This window comes from Lonchura striata, chromosome 2, assembly GCF_050655825.1.
Source record: "Lonchura striata isolate lonStrDom1 chromosome 2, ASM5065582v1, whole genome shotgun sequence".
Taxonomy (NCBI): Eukaryota; Metazoa; Chordata; class Aves; order Passeriformes; family Estrildidae; genus Lonchura; species Lonchura striata.
The window spans coordinates 111,890,133-111,906,625 of NC_140704.1; the positions used below are offsets into that span (position 1 = coordinate 111,890,133).

Genomic DNA, 16,493 nt, shown 5'->3' on the forward strand with positions numbered 1-16,493 from the left:
GTGATGTATATTCATGACCTGGTTTCAGCTGTTTCTCAGTAGCTGGTACAGTGCTATGTTTTTGGATTTGGTATGAAAATAATGTTGATAACACACTGATGTTTTGGCCTTTTTTTATTAAACTGCTCTTATCTCAACATAGAAGTTTTATTTTTGATTTTCCTCCCCATTCCACTGGGCTAGGAGTAGGGGAGGTGAGCAAGCAGCTGTGTGGTGCTTGGTTCTCAACTGGGCTTAAACCATGACAGCACGCCAGCATTATTTTTGCTATAATTGCTTTAGCTCATTTCCTTAAAAATATTAAATCATTTGCACAAGAAGCTCTCTTCTCTGATGAATACTTTTCCACAGTAAATCATTCATTCTTTGTTGCATACATTTCCAGACTCCTCTTAGACATGCTCTATGGGCTGGGTTTGGGGTTTTTCCTTATATTTCAGTCCTAAGCTTTAGGATCATGAAATGTCATGAAATGTTTCCAATGATCACAAGATGCCTTTTTTTTTTTTTTATACATGTTTATTTGCAACAGTAGTGTGAGATACAGTAGAATACATGTGGGAACCAGATAATCATGTGTTATTTTATAGTGAATTTTTCAGTAGATTATTCCAAATATTACATATGGAAATTTTAAATCCCATTATATTAGTTCTGATATCATGGTGACTAAGCACTTAAACAATAAGCAGTCTTGTGGAAAAATCCAGATACACAGTTTGCTTTACCTCATTTGTCCTAAATTTGAGACTGCAACAGGATGGCTTAGATCATGTAAGAGTGTAGGAAATACTTCAGTCTATATTTACATAATATCTACTTAGAAAGTCCTTGAGAAACTCAGATAGACACAGGCTGAATTGAGATACAAAAAAATTGTGCATGGTGTTTTCACCTCTCACCCTGAAATGAAAGACTCACAATGAAAATTCTCACGTATTTTAATAAGATTAAAAATATTGGATGGTGTATAATATCCTGAATGTGTTACACATCCAGCAGATAAGATGTTTCAGAACACAGTGGCAGCTGCTCTGCCATCAAGCACTAGAAAGGTAGATGGCCATTTAGCTTTCTAAGCACGTACTGTGGTAATTACTAATAATAAGAAATAAAGCACATTTTGAAAAGCTGATATGCAAATAAATGTGACAAGTCTAAATGGCATGAGATGAATCTCACTCCTACTTTGAAAGGTGGAACACTTTAACAGAAGCATTATCATTACTTGATAACTTGAATGCTGCAAGGTTTCTTCATATTTTTTTTTTCCTGAGAATAGCCAGAATTTGGGTGATGAACTCCTCAGAGAACACACAGCCTAAAATGTATTTCTGTGCTTCAATGGAATCACCCTTGGCTTCCCTGCTTTCTTTTCTGAAACACAGTGACTTAGTATTATGAAGGTGCTTGTTAAAGTGCAAATATAGCATTGAAAACAATTGTGCTATCACGGAGGAGTGAGATTCATCCTATTTTTTGGGGCCCCAAAATGACAACAGACCTGCCAGTCTTTCTGTGATTTCCATTCACAGTCATAAACAAAAACATTTCCCACCAAAACCAAGAAACGTTTTAAGAGAACATCAAGTATGTTACCAGATGCAGTATAGAGCTGAAGAGCTTTAGAACACAAATCTCACTCAAATAGTAACAAAATACGTGTTTAAAAAAAATACAAAACCAAAAGTATCTTGATTCCATAAAAAGGTCATGCTAGTCTATTATTTAACCAAGCATGACTATTGTACAGTGATGATAACATTGCAAGACAGCTTAGAGGAGCACATATCCCTGTGCTAAACTAAGTCCTAACAGATGCTGAAGAGTGATATTCCCTTATATGAATGTGGTGGGGCAGAACCACCTGTGATTACAGTCACTGCTAAGGATTTACTTTAGGGTGTGTCATAAACCTCAAGTTGAATGCGTCTTCTTCCAAAATTAAACATATTGCTGAAAGCCTCGGATTTTAGAAAAAAACACAGAGAAGTGTGTGAGAGAAGCCATCAGGCCCCAAAAGAGCTCAGGATCATTTCCACCATAGTCAATGACAAACTCCTCCACAAATTTTAATCTGTGGGATTAGGAGCAGACCTACCACACATTGCTTACCTTCTAATGGCATAGCAGCAACCTTTACTGTCTGGTGGCCTCTATTTTAGCATCCCTTCTTTTCCCTGATCTTTTAAGAAGTGTCAGGATCTTATCCTCAATAAGGAGTTCTGGTTCTGGGACTGGTTCTGAGTGTTTGCCACAGTTCATTAATACAGAGTGTTTCAGCAAAAAGATCCTTCTAACCTGGTGCTATGCTCACATTATGCTCACCTCAGCAGCAGAATCAGGCTGGGTGAGGAAAACACACATCAAACCATTTGTGTAAAGGACCCTTAAGCATAAAACAAATCACAGCTTCTTATTTAAATAACACAGTACCATGCAAAAATCACAAATGAAGGAGTGTCTTTAAGTACAAAAAATGCAAACCTTTGCTTAAAAATCTGCCAATTCTATGTCTATTACTCTTTACCTTTTTAAGACATGCAAAATGTTTAACCAAAATGTCCCTTTAACAAATATCGACTGGAACTATGTAAAAAGAAACTAACTGCCTAGGTAAATCCCTCACAAGTTTTGATCTTTCTCATTGAATCTCTTTCTCGTGGTATTAATCCATCTGAACAGAGGTCGAACACCACACCTGTGCTGCCCTTCCCTTGGGAGACATAGTCCTTGCTGTGGGAAGGAGCTCTTATCTGCAATTTGACATTGTCCATTGCAGGTCCCCTGCCACACTCAACTGCAAATGCATGAAGGAGTCATGAATCTCATGCTCAGTGCAGGGAACTTGCACCACACTGACAGGGATTAAGACAAGAAAAATGTGAAACTTGAAAAAGGACATGCTGGGAATATACAAGGCTGCAAGCTGGGATACTAGAATTGCCCTTGGATCATAGTGCACAGATTTGAGGGTTGTAGTAGTTTATCATCTCATTAGAAACATCTAATACCTTGTAATAAAGATTGTATGTAGGGTATGTCAAAGAACAGATGAGGCTAATACAGCCCACAGTCAGGACTAATATTTTTTCCTCTCTTTTTGCTAAATAAGCAGGGGTAGCTTTTCAATTTAAAAACAAAAACTATGTAATTAGGGTAATAATACCATGCTCCTGACTGCTCTGCAGCTCCATAGAGTAAAACTCAAAGCCACTGATCAGAAACAAAAGCAGTTAAGTCAGTAACAGCTTTACAGAAATGTTCTGCTGGGGTGATTATGTCTGGCAAAAACCTCTATAGGGGAAAGACTGTTTACCAAATATATTTCATGTCCTTTTGCCCCAAAAGCACCCTGCAAGCACTTGAACCTTTTTCTACCAACAGATAAAGAAACCTTTGCCAGAGGTGTAGTTTATGACTATGTGAACACTGGAATAAGCAGGGAACCTGTTCAAATAGTTAGGCATCAGTTACAACAAAAAGCCAGAAGCAGACATGTTTTTATCATCTGTTATAAAAAAATATTTCCCAATCAGTGTCTCGATACAGTTAAAAGTTAAAACCCCTCTATATTACTAATAAATTAAAAAAACACTATCTCCAACCATCTTGTAAGAAAATAGGTAAGTAATTTAAACCTTTAGTTTACATAAATTAGCACAGAAATGTGTATTCAAACAAGTGCACTGAAAACAGATATGCCTTCTTTTCTTCTGATATCTCTTATTTAAGTTATTAAGTAACAGGAAAGCCTTTATATTCTTTGCATGACCTTGAGAGTCTGCTAACACTGAATGGTCAATAGTCAAACCCCAGGAGAATGTTTCACCAGATAGACAATGACAAGAGGGAGCATGAAGTACAATCAACTGCTTTGCAGCCTTATTACCCTAGACTTCAACATTCCATTTCAGCCTATTTACTCTTGGGGATGAAGGTAATGTATTTATACACTGAATCACATGAGTGAAATTTGTTGGGTTGATAGAATTTTTTCCTAAAAGCCTGTTAAAGTATCATTTTTTTTCAGAGGTAGTCTGCAAGGCAATAGTGATGTACAAGTGGAAACAATACTCCTTTGCTTGACTGTGGATAAAACTCTTAAATAGTGCTGGTGCCGTCTCTGAACCTTGCAGAGAAGGCTTAATGGGTAAGATGTTATAATCAGTGCTGACAACAGCCAATTAAGTGTCAGAAGAACAATCTGATAAGTAGGTCTTCATGTCTATAGGCATTTCCTGGTATGTCTTAACTGTCAATCTGGATGTTACACATCTCTATCTTTATCTCCTTATTGACTGCTTTATTAAAGGAGAATGTTTTAATATATTTTTTTTTTCCACTTTGAGGTTGCTTCAGAAAGAAGGAAAGGAAAATACTAGGAACAAGTCTAAATTTGGAATAATAGATAGGGAATCCTAATTATTGCAAAGTCCTAATCTTCCAACTGAGCAGGTGTATGGTTTGGGGACACCACTTCATGCAGCTGCCCACACCATACCTTTCAAGAAGTGGAAGGTGCTCAGTCTAGAGGAGATCTGTTTCTTTAATGGGTGGAAGGATATCTGTGGACGTGCTAGCAGGCTGCTCTCTGCTTTCAGTGCTTCTTGCTAGTCATACAGAAGACAACACCTCGCTGGATGGATCTCTTCCCTTCTTGTCCTCACCCCTGTCGATATCAATCACATGAACTATGCCAGGCTTCAGGATCAGGTCGTCGGTCTCTACGTGGCTCCTGCTGTCATCCACCTCGATGTACTTGCCCTTGGAGGGCTGGGTAGCCTTACCAAAGACATCTTTGAAGCGGCGCTTGAGTTCTACGTCTGGGCAATAGACGTACTCATACAGAGCACCGGCAAGGACTGCTCCGATTATTGGTCCCACCCAGTACACCTGCAAAAAAAGAGGTGGGAAAAAATCCCAGGCATTAAGCTTTTAAATTAACAGTGATAAGAAGACTGACAAGCAGGCCCACTTCTTCAAAGGGAAATAATTTTGTAAAGTTTTAGTGATCTATCTCTTTACAGGAGGCCTCTTCTAAACTTTTTATTGCTCATTGCCAGCTGTAGACCACGAATACGAACTTTTTGCAAGAAGACACACAAAGGAAACATCGATGTAGAAAAGTGTTTTTCTGTTTCCATTTTGAAACAGGATGACAGTGAACTTTCAAGGAAAACAAGCTCTTCCTAGTGTACATACAAAAAGTTCTGCTTTGGTATTTCAGACTTAGGTTTCCAAAATATTTCAAATTTGGCATTTAATCCTACAGAATACAACAGGCAGTCAACCACAACAGGCAGTCTAATAATCTAATTTAAATAAGCAAATACAATGGACATAACACAACTTCCTAGGTACCTATCTATTTCATCACAACAGGCAGCAGTGCAGTAACATTAGTAGATGCAAAAACCCACAGGCTCCTGTAAATGGTGTGCAAATGTCACTGCTCTGGAGAAGGAGAAAAGGCTGCCTTTCCAAGTGGCCAGGACAGTAACTAAGCTTCTCCTGAAAGTTTTTCCATGGTGCATTTGTTTATTGTTTATAGCTTTAGTTATAAATTACAGGCTTCCTCAGAGTATGGATAATTAATCTTGTGAAAAACTACAGCAGTTTTTCATATGAACAAGCCATTCACTGATAACTGGGTAAATCTGCCTCAATAGGATAACTCTTGGGAACAAAGTTACACATGGTATCATGTTTGCAGAATTTAAGCCTTAGGGCCTGAAGACAATGCTATTTCTATTCTTAGCTGCAGTGGGAGCAACGTGGGCTTCATACTTTAAAAATCAAGAAAATCCTTATATGCACTATAATATGCAGCTCCTCCAGTTAACACTGAAAGTGTCCCTAGAAGTGATTTCCCTCTCTATAATTAGGTGAGGCTGAGCTGTGATCCATCTCTCCCTTATAAAATATGAAATGTTTTTTTATAACTTGGATTGTTGGATGCTATAGAAATTTACTGCATCATTCACAGTCTGCTTATAAGATTGTTTCCTGCGCAACTGCTCCTGGCTAAGCTGACACTTTCAAACTGAAGCAGGTAACATCTGGCCTGGTCTGCAAATACCAGACTGCAACCTCTTCATCTCTCACTGCAGGCATTTGCCGAGACAGATTCTCCCCCAGGAACCAGATCACAGAGGGTCCCTGTTCTCATTTTATACATCTGCCCCAGTTTGCTGCAGAACCAGGTGAAATGTGAAGTTGACAGAATTACTTCCATAGCTCCTTAGCAGCAGGACCAGCGGAGTTTGCAATCTACCTTGGAGATTTTTCCAGCATTTTTCTAGCCTTCATGGGTTGCTCTTTCTTTTTTTTTTTTTTTTTTTTTTTTTTTTTTTTTTTTTTTTTTTTTTGTTTTGAACTTTTCATATGATTTCCTTTTTACCCCAGCTACTGCCTCCACAAAACAGCCCCCTAATAGTAAGATGCTATTCCAACATGCTGCATGCTGCACTGCAGTCCTAGGTGAGGAGCATGCCTAAGCTTGAGGCAGGTCAGTGCCTGTCCTCCTCAGGGATGGTCTCTATGGGATGTACTGGGAGAGATAACTGAAAGCAAATGACGTGTGAAAAATCCTGACCACTGTTTGTTGCTATGATGAAGTATGAAAAGAGAGTTACCCATTGGTTTTCCCATCTGCCCATAATGACAGCAGGTCCAAATGATCGAGCTGGGTTCATACTGGCACCAGTGTAATTGATCTAAAGCAGAGAGAAAACATTGCCTGTTATTAAAGTCTGGAAGGTAGTGATTCAATTTGCATGGGACACCCTGGTTTTGTAACGCTCCTCCTCTTTACAACAGGTATCGTCACTCTCCTGAGTCTTAACACAAAGTTAAAAAACGTCATCACATGACCAGCCAGAAAAGTTCTGGTGCAACACCCTTCCCAAAGGGACACTCCTGACACTCCAAAGTGCTTTGGCATAGATCTATAAAGAATACAGCAGCTATATAGCTGTAATTGCTCTAAAGGTCACAAAAGTTTCCTTTTGCTTCTGAAGTAGTCATAAAGGGTAAAGGGATCTATTTTTTTAAAGAGAAACCATTAACTTACAGCAAATAAATGTCCAATTGCAACAGAAAATCCAATTGCTAAAGCTACTGAACCAGTGACATCACTTCGTTTTGAATCACAGCTAGCAAAAATAGTAAAAACCAGCTGGAATGTAATTATCAATTCCACCAGGAGTCCATGCCCAGCAGAAAGATCTCGGTGTACCTGGAAGAAGGCAAAGAAACACCAGAAATTAAGAAAAGGTAAATCAGAAAGCCATCACATGCACAAATTGTATTTCAATGAATGGTATTTCTAGATAGTACAAAGTGAAATATAACAATGAACTTTTAGAGGTACAGATTTCCCCCCTCTTCACTCTTCTCCTTTTTTTTTTTTTTTTTTTTTTTTTTTTTTTTTTTTTACTTTAAAATGGTTTTTGATTTTGAGAAACATGGAAAATCAATGCTGGACTGAGAAGAGAAGGCTTAATAGTAACACCCAACTGGAACTTCAAAGTTAGACTGCAGAAGTATAGTTTATTTTTACACAGGGATTTGCAAATGCTGCACTTCCCTTTCACCATTTTTTTTTTCCTTGGGAGCACTGTAATTTACTATTCAATTATAAATTCATTAATTAGCCCTGACTTAATTAATTTAAATTTCAATTAAAAATTAAGCAGTGTGCAGCTCAAGTGCATTTTTAATAAGTCCTGCAACAGGGCTAACTGATGGCATTCCTTATTAGTTTAGAACAAAGCTGAAATCTAAGCCACAATCTATTTCAAAAGTATGTCATTTTAAATTGATGTTTTTTCAATCCCCATCATAATAGCATGGAATTAATTTCCCCCTTCCCCAGACCATATAAAAATGGCATTTCACGCATATATTATTTAAATTTTGTATGTAAATTAACACTACCTGCTGTCATCAGATTTGGGGAAGTTCTAGGAAAGAGAGCTTCTATAAAAAGATCAGCTATAGCTATTACACTGTATAAACCCATCCTAAGGAGGGCTTTAAGCCCTGTCTGGATGCTGTAAACAAACCAGCAAGCTGTGAAAATCTGAGCTCTCCTCATTCTGTGTGACACTGATCCTATTTTCTCAGGGTCTGAGCTAGCCTAGTTCAGGAGGCTGGGGAGAAGTGATTACCGCAGTGACTCCCAGGCCTCCCACCACGCTGGGCGGTGTGACGAGGTAAAGGATGCCCGCACCCACGATGGCTCCCAGGCACTGGGCAAGAATGTAGAAGATGGACTTGGCAAGGCTGATCTTCCTCGTGCAGACCATTGCCACGGTCACAGCAGGGTTGATGTGGCCTCCGCTGATGTGTCCAAAGCACTGCACCATGGTGGCAATGCTGAGTCCAAAGCAGAGGGATATAAGGACCATGTCTACAGGCAGGGGTTTCTCTGCTCCACCCCAGTTGATCGTGGAGCCGAGGCTGAGGAGGACAAAAATGAGCATGGCCAAAAATTCTGCTGAAACGGCTTTCCAGAAGGGCTGAGTCCAGACTCCTTTAAACGCCACCATAATTCTCTCACACTTACACAGACGTCCACACTTACTGAAAAGGAAAGCAAATCTTCATCAGAAGTCACCAAATAAACCTTACACTCTCCTGTTAGGGGCTGCTCTTCAGCAGATTTTGGATAGAAGGTGGCAACACTGAGTATCCTTGTGCTGGGACAACCACAGACTACACTCTTAGAGGAGACTGCCCTTAAAACATGCCCAGTGTTGGAGTGTCTGCAGGACGCAGGGTAATTAAACCCTCCTTGCAATAACTGTATAGTTTCATCTCCCAAAAAGCAACATCTGTGTATTTTGAAATGATCATGAAATTAAGTGTAGTCTTTTATGCTAGATGGCCTCTGATTTAGAGGCTGTATAGCTCCACCACTTCCAGTAGCCTGTTGATCATGATGTTCATTAAAACAGTGAGTATCCTTTTTCTACACAAATCTTTAATTTCCGTAAAGCAGGTAAGATAATTCAAATAAAAAACAGTATCTTAGTTGAAGCCTAGTGATTTTGATGACAGTGTAGTGTTGGGGAGTTGCCCTGGGAACCAGAAGAGAAAGTTTATTTGCTTGAATCCTCACACAGACCAGTATTTCAATTTATATTTATGCAAAGAGCAGTTTCTTCACTGTGGATAGTGGGTTGAAATTGAATTCAGGCAGGAGAATAGATGCAATCCTACATTCTGACCTTTAAATCAATTGTATAATCAATAATATGCTTTCTTTTGGGCTAATGGTGCCAATTGAGCTGGGGAATAGAGCAATATTTTCTGCATGTGTGGTGTGTAAAACTCTGCATGGCAAAGAAAGAAGTGTCTTGGCTTTTTTTCCTGTCTGGAGATGCTATTTATTAGTCTACACTGCCTTCCTGATGAGTTACAATTTTGCTAGATGTTCAGATACCTATGAAAGTGGGTCACCAAAGAAAAGTTATTTGTGGTATTAATAAATTAGGAGAATAAGCCAAAAGGGAAGCATTTTAATTAGTTTCTAAGGAATGCTAAAAAGATTCTTCTCTAAAAACAAAAGCAAGGAACATCCGACCCATTCAAAAATTAGGAAACAAAAGAAAGAATATTCAGCTGCTACATTTGAGAACAGAATTTCAAGTGGAAGAGGGATGAATTTATGCTCAGTTATCTATGGTAACTGAGCTACAATGCATATTTAATACCAGTTACATCAGAAGGAAGCATAAAAGGCATGTCTGCCCTTTTCAAATCATTGCAAGAGGAATGGCCCATGAATTTCTTAACAGTTCCAGTGAGTAAGGGAAAAGCAATTTAATGCTGTGACAGGAGCAAATAAGTTGTTTCCCTGACTAATTTCCTATGCTAATTTACTCTGTATTTTGGATTAATTTACTCTGTATTTTGAGAATAATTACATTCTCTCCTAAAAATGGCTCTTGTGAAGTGCTTATGAAGGGATCTGAGACACTTGAACGAGACACGTTCTTCTAGAGAAGTGAAGCCAGAACCTCAAAAGAGAATAAAGTAATCCCCAAATCTTCTGATTTTAAGTCAAACTCAAGACAAATGGAAAGATGTTTTTGTAAGATTTCATATTAGCAATCAGTTAATGACCAACCATCCAGACTAGACTTTTTGTACAAAATGAACCCAAAATCATTGCCTTCCTCAAACTGAAGGTCACAGGTATTTGGCTGATCTTACCTTTGAACCCTGTGCCCAGATTCACATTGATACTTCCTCACTAAAACTTTATCTTAGTGACCTGAGTAAGATACAGGTATTCATACTGAGAAAAGCTCTTTTTATCAGGTCCCTGGGCATGTTTCAGGTGAACATAGGGATGCCCATGGAAAAGAAACCTGGGACCTGGGTGCACAGACAAGGGAAGCAGCACTCAGCTAGTCTTTTATCCCTCAGCTCAGCTGGGATGTAACCTGGATTTCCCTGTGCAAGCCCTGGTGTTATAGTCAAAAGTTTTGAAAAATTTCCAGCCACCAAGGGCACTACGGGGGGAATGTAGGTTTACAGAGCATGGTGAATCCTGATGTCTTTGTTCAAATGTGCCTGTCTCTTTCTGTACTCAGAGAACAGCAAGATCAGCAAATTAGTTACACACCTTCATCCCAGAAAGTGGGCAGAAAAAGGTGTTTGTATTTGGCATTAAGATGATGCAGTTGACTTCTCACTGGTTGTGGAACATCTTGGAAAATCACCTTAAGAGTGAGTGTGTGTGTGTGTGCATGTGCATGTGGAAGATCACACCTTCTACAGGGCTGCTGGTGGGTCTGGCTTGAAGGAGGCTACTGCTTATGAAAGATAGATCTCAGATTGTTTCTCCAGATGAGAGCACATGCAGTCAATTCAGTCAATATTATTTGTAGCCCTGAAAATGCAGAAATACTGCATGCAAGCCAAATCTTCAAACACAAAAGCTGGTTCACAACATAAGTTTTTGTTTTTCTGAAGCATGATATACATAGAACTCTGTCAGCCATATTTACAGTTAACATCTATTTTTAATCCATACCTGGTTTTTTTTTTTTTTTTAAGCAGTCTGTTTTTCTATGATTTCAACACCAAGCAAAATTCTCACCTGTGACGGCCAAATTTCTCTTTTAAACTGCACACCTTTCCTCCCTACAGAAAGCCCCCCTATAAATGTTAATAAAAGCTTAATACTATGTTTGAGCCCTGAGCCCAGGTTTTCACTTAAATCCAAAGGCAATCAGGAACTCAGAAACCAAAATCATCTCAAACATCCACTATTTGTTGAGCATACAGTTAGATTTAAAGGTTGGAGATAAGACAGAGTGATGGCTGCGACAGGTCTGAAATTGAAATGGGACATCTCAGCAGCTAAGATTTGCAATCAAAATTGCAAAAAGTAGGGGTTTTTTTGAGTAGTTGTTGTTCACACTTTCCTTAGATAAATTCAAAATACAACAGAAAACCACTTTAATGTGATGGTCACACATTAATTTCACAGGTGGGCACACTGGAAATTCTCTGGTCTGGGCTACAAGATTACACAGTAAATTGTGTCTGATAGGACGCAAGGTGGGTTTTGCAGATCACATTGCCAGCAGGGTTTCAGGCGTGATTATGGCTTCAAAGCCATAACAACGTAAATCATAAAAAAGGTTTTGGTACAAAAGTCAAACAGTATTTTAAAAATTCTTCGTTTTCTAACGAACATAATTTCGAGGAGCAGAGCGCACATCCTGGACGCAGGCTTGCGGCCAGCCACTCCACAGGACACTGCTGTCACACTTAAGTTCTGTGCGTGCAGTGGCTATTTACAGCGGCATCTCCGCAGCAAGCTCCCACGCTGCCCGACCTGAGCTTGCACGGCCGGCTGGAGCTCAAATGGACATCGGGCACCTGCCGGCCAACTTTGAGGGAGGAGGGCGACACGCCGCTGTTGCAAAACCAGTGCACGGTCGCAGGGCTTGTTTGTAATAATTTGGCCTCATTTTCCAAAAAGCTGTTAAATGAGCGACCGGCATGGATATCCACAGGAGGTGGGGAGATGGGGAGCCCAGAACCGCAACTTTTTCGCTGTGCTGTCCCTGGGCTTTCTCCACACACGACACACTGTTGCAGGACGACAGAGTTTTAACATGTGGAAAGAGATTGTGAGTTTGCTTCTCGCCGCACCCTTCACACCTCTGATGTTAAAACTCCGGAGCGACCGACAGGCTCCCACAGTGCCTTCGGGAAGGGGGAGCTGCTGCCTGGCCACCATCCTTCAGTGCAAAACGCAGGAGAGAGGCGGCAGCGCGGAGCCTCACACCTGGCCGCGCACTCCTGCCGGCGCCGCACAGTCCCATCCCGCGGCCGCGCACCCCCGCGTCCCAGCTTTCCATAAACTCGTCTCTGGTTTGGGGGGGCTGTCCCCGCCCGCCTGCCTGTCTCCCGCCTGCCTTCCCTCCCTCCCCTCTCCGCGCCCCGCGCAGAGCCGCGCACTCACCCGCGGCGCGGAGCGGCCGCTCCGTCGCTCATGCCTCCCCGGCGGGCGCGGGTGAGCGGCGGGGCCGGGCGGGGGCCGGGGCGGGGGCCGGGACCTGGGCCGGGGCCGGGGCCGGGGCCGGGGCCGGGCGGGGGCGGGACGGCTCCCGAGCGTGCGGCGGCCGCGCTCCGCTCCCTACCTGCTGCGCCGGGCGGGCGGGCGGCACTCGAGGAACGGGCGCCGGAGCAGCGGCTGCGGGCCGGCTGCGGTCATGTGCCTCTGCAGAGCAAGGCAGGGGACGCGGCTGCGGGCACAGAGAAGCCGGAGCGCTGTGCTCCTGCGGCGCGGGGCCGCCCGGCAGTGGGGAGGACTCAAAGGCTGCTCAGTTTCTTCTCTGCCGCTCACTGTACTGAAGGGAACATAGCTCTAGCAGCTCAGCAGACAGGGGATTTTATCCATCTAAAATGCCTATTAGTACCTTACTAGAGCTGGTTGTAAAATCATAGAATCATAGTATATCCTGACTTGGAAGGGACCCACTAGGACCGAGTCCAACTCCTGGCTCTGCAAAAGACAGCCCCAAGAATCACACAGTGTGCCTGAGAGCATTAATCAAACATCTCTTGAGTTCTGGTGCTGTAACCACTTTCCTGGTGAGCCTGTTCCACTGCCAAACCATCCTCTTGGTGAAGAATCGTTTTGTTGTGTGCATCCTAAACATCCCCTGGCACACCTTCACACTATTCTCTCTGGCCCTATCATTGGTCACTGCAGGGAAGCGATTAGTCCACTGCCTCTCACGAAGAAGCTCTAGGCTGTGATGACTCCCCTCAGTCTCCTTTTCTTCTGGCTGAACAAGTGACCCCATCCACTCTGCATAAGGCTTCCCCTCTTGGTCTTTCACCCTCCTTGTAACCCTCCTTTGGATGCTTACTAATAGCTGTATATAATTCTTATATTGCGTTTTGTTTGTTGAAGTTGCTTAATTGAATGAAGTTTTGACTAGTATGAAATGCCAAAGTGGAAAATAGTGTTTAAATTAGACTGTGATGCTGTCTGTTGAGGAAATTCACATGGTCATTACTCAGTGCCTCTACAGCATGAAAACAATTAAGTGAAAAACAGCCCTGCATGTAATAAGAAAAAACACAAAGTTGCCTAAGGGCCCAGGCACAACTATTTCATTAGAGAATGCACAGAAACTGTCACTTGAAGAAGACATGGTTGAGAATGGAACAAACTGTATAGAAAATCTGGTTTAGACCTTTGTATGCTGTAGAAGAGTATGCGCATAAATTATATAGAATACTTTGTAAGGAACATGTTCAACTGTAAAATGAGGTTAAACTACAGATAAAGCCATGCATCAACAGTGAAAAATCAAAGTTTGTCATGACCAGCCAGGCTGTACAAGACACATTGTACCAGATAATCCTTCTAACCATGAGTAAACAGTGCCAGACCTGAAGAGCTACTCCAGGAAACCACAGACAGAAAGTCCCCCCTGAGCTTCTGCTAGGAGATATAGACAATAATTTATAACAGTGAAAAGCAAGTATAAATGTGCAAGACTATCAATTAAGGATGCCCTAGACATCCTTACATCCTTATATGTTGCCTACAAGTTTGTAGACACAGCAATAAAAAAGTCATATCCATATGTTAAATGCTTACCAATCACAGTTTATTGCAAATACAGGCTATCATAATGTACAAATGTAGGTGTTTCTCTCAATTTGCCTGCTCCTCCTCTAAAGCCATGTCATAAAGGAAGCTAAGAGACACTCACAGTCTGATGGCAAAAGAGAAGCTGCAGGCTTGATGCTTGCTTTTTTTTGTTTTCAAGCCTCACTTTATTTGCGTATGTCTTGAGCTTAGTCAGGGGATGGGTGGGGGGGGTGGTTGTGTACAGTCATCATTACACATCTCTGCTCTTCCATTTGCTGTCTTTGAGTTTTCAATCTAAGCCCTTCACCTGCTACAGTGATTTCAGAAAAAAACTCTCTTGTTCTTTGGCATCTTGTGGACTCTGCTCCTCTGGCATGTTTATTTGTTCACAAACAAAATTCGCTTAGCAAAACCAGTAATTGCTTTTCCTTTTCTGGCAGATAGCGTATATCTGCTCTTTTTGATCTGCCGAGCAGATCACTGCCACACGGAGAAGCCAGAACATTAATAGCTTCTGTCACTGCTACCATTCTTATTGTGAAAGATCTTCTGGAGGATTAGACAAAGGCTGTGGCCACATAAAACAGAGAAAGGCAATGCTTCAGGCACAAACCTGGAGCGAAGTGTGCTGTGCCAGCTCTGATCAAATAAACAGACTATGTTCTGTTGAAAGCACAGAAGGCAAGGAAGACATCCCTTGAGATGGCACTGAAAATCAGAGGAAAGCTGCCCCAGTTTATCCAGGGGTAAATTAGTCAGTGTTGGGAGCTGGGGTCACATACGTTATTTTTTTGCTTGTTTGTTTGTTTGTTTATAGTTTTCTTCTTTTATTTTTTTTCTTATATATTGTCTTTATAAAATTTGGGTTAAGTAATTTTGGACTTCTATCCAACAGTGAAATACTCCTGCTACTGTGCTCAACATAGTTAAGGAAAAAACTTACAAAAGAGTATTATGAAAAATTTAAAGATGGTGCTAAAACTTAATCCATGTCAGGGTGGGAGGAAATGTGCAGAGGAATCTTGCTGTGCTTCAGCTTCTCCTTCACTGAACATTAAGTCTGAGTTTCTACAGTAATTTCTAGGTCATCATGAATTAAAGATCTCTGTAGGAACTTAAGCCATGGTGAGAACATGCAACACATAAGACATCCCAAATCTGAAGAAGAACTTCCCAGACTGCTGAAGCGTGCTGGATCTGAGGTTTCAGTTTGGTCGGTTATGGAGGAGAGGGCACACTGCCAAAGTCAGAGAGGAATGTGCAAACAGCTAATTCCAGCTAAAACAATATGAGGGAGAGGGGCAGCAAAACTCCCAGCACTAGACTTTGTCATCTCACTGAATGTGGGAATGTGTCCCTTCATTGCTATGGCAAATCTTATAGATACCCATCCTGGGCAGCTCTGTCAGACTGTGGGGTTTGTCAGCCAAAACTGAAACAGATTTAAGGAAAGATCAAAAACTAAAAAAAGAGCACAGTTTAGAAGCACTGTCTGTTTTCTCAGTGTCTTAGTCCTTTTCCACTTGTACCCAATGGATCTGGACTCTATCCTTCCTTAGGTTGCTGTTGTTAAACTCTTGATCTTGCTCGACTCCTCTCACATCACTTCAGGCTTTTAGTTTCCAAAAGCAAAGAGGTTTACATGCCTGGGCTTTCTCTCTCTCTCTCTCTCCCCCCTTCTCTTTGTTCTGGGTGTTCCCGCCCTTTTCACCAGATTTTGAACCCACCAGCCAATTTCAACTACAGCTGATGGAGGATCAGAAACCCCAGGGCTGTTTAGGCTCCTGCCAGTTCTATGGTCATGAGTGGCTGCAAGCAACCACAGCAAAAGGGACACTTGCTGTCCCTGGCAGGACAGACTCCAAGAGGATTTGTAGAAGTGCCCTAGTGATGGAGGACTTAGTTGCTGTTTTCAAAGTGGTGCAAACTCCTAGGAGACCAAATTCCTTTGGCCTTCCTTGGCTCCTGTCGACAAGAGCGTTTAAGAGCAGGCTGTGAGCCTTTTCAGAAACCATTTGCAGAAACTCTCAGGCTTTTTTTTTTTCCCCTGAGTGATGAAAAGTTTCATTCTGTTGCCACTAATAAATCCCTCTCCCCTCACCAATTTATGTTTTATAAGTTTGGGTTAAGCTTTGTCTACTAAAAGGATCGTACATAAAACACCACTTACCGAAATGTGATCTTTGCACATTTCTGAAGTTTTAATTTTCCTGCGGTGTAATCTTGTTACTTAGGTCATTCATTTTGTCACGCCTTGGTATCAGTCTGGTCCAGGTTTGGCTGCAGGGCTATGTTCTCCTGACATTTAGAGCAAGAATTCCCTGGGAAATCAGTCAAGAGATTTGACATTGCT

The 16,493-nt window shown here is 41.5% G+C and overlaps 1 protein-coding gene and 1 long non-coding RNA gene across 6 annotated transcripts in view; one reads left to right on the top strand and one right to left on the bottom strand.

The window, feature by feature from the left end:
• Nucleotides 1-497: 497 nt before the first annotated feature.
• On the bottom strand, nt 498-13,075 carry AQP4 (aquaporin 4). Of its 3 annotated transcripts, none has more exons than XM_021551583.4 (5): nt 12,672-13,075; nt 8,175-8,589; nt 7,076-7,240; nt 6,639-6,719; nt 498-4,896 (listed from the first exon to the last, which is right to left on the bottom strand). In XM_021551583.4, exons 1-5 carry the CDS (start codon nt 12,743-12,745, stop codon nt 4,618-4,620), a joined length of 1,014 nt encoding a protein of 337 aa, XP_021407258.3. In that variant the 5' UTR covers nt 12,746-13,075; the 3' UTR covers nt 498-4,617. The 3 variants fall into 3 exon arrangements, with proteins under 3 accessions (XP_021407258.3, XP_031359883.3, XP_085428169.1); XM_031504023.3 differs by lacking the exon at nt 12,672-13,075 and adding an exon at nt 12,494-12,650; XM_085572043.1 differs by lacking the exon at nt 12,672-13,075 and adding an exon at nt 12,190-12,358.
• The window catches only part of LOC144246462 (uncharacterized), an 89,098-nt gene continuing 85,075 nt past the window's right edge, over nt 12,471-16,493 (top strand). For 2 of the 3 annotated variants that reach the window (XR_014952883.1, XR_013340127.2), the window contains exon 1: nt 12,471-12,544. This is a non-coding gene — a long non-coding RNA (uncharacterized LOC144246462). The remainder of the gene's footprint in view (nt 12,545-16,493) is intronic. The other variant, XR_013340126.2, reaches the window with a different exon arrangement.

Bases quoted from the DNA above. Each gene is read 5' to 3' on its own strand.
- AQP4 (XM_021551583.4), bottom strand. From the start codon at position 12,745: ATGACCGCAGCCGGCCCGCAGCCGCTGCTCCGGCGCCCGTTCCTCGAG. The intron at 8,590-12,671 runs GTAGGGAGCGGA...TTTCCTTTTCAG, and splicing joins CCGCCCGCCCGGCGCAGCAG to TAAGTGTGGACGTCTGTGTA. The intron at 6,720-7,075 runs GTAAGTTAATGG...TCTCTGCTTTAG, and splicing joins CAATTGGACATTTATTTGCT to ATCAATTACACTGGTGCCAG.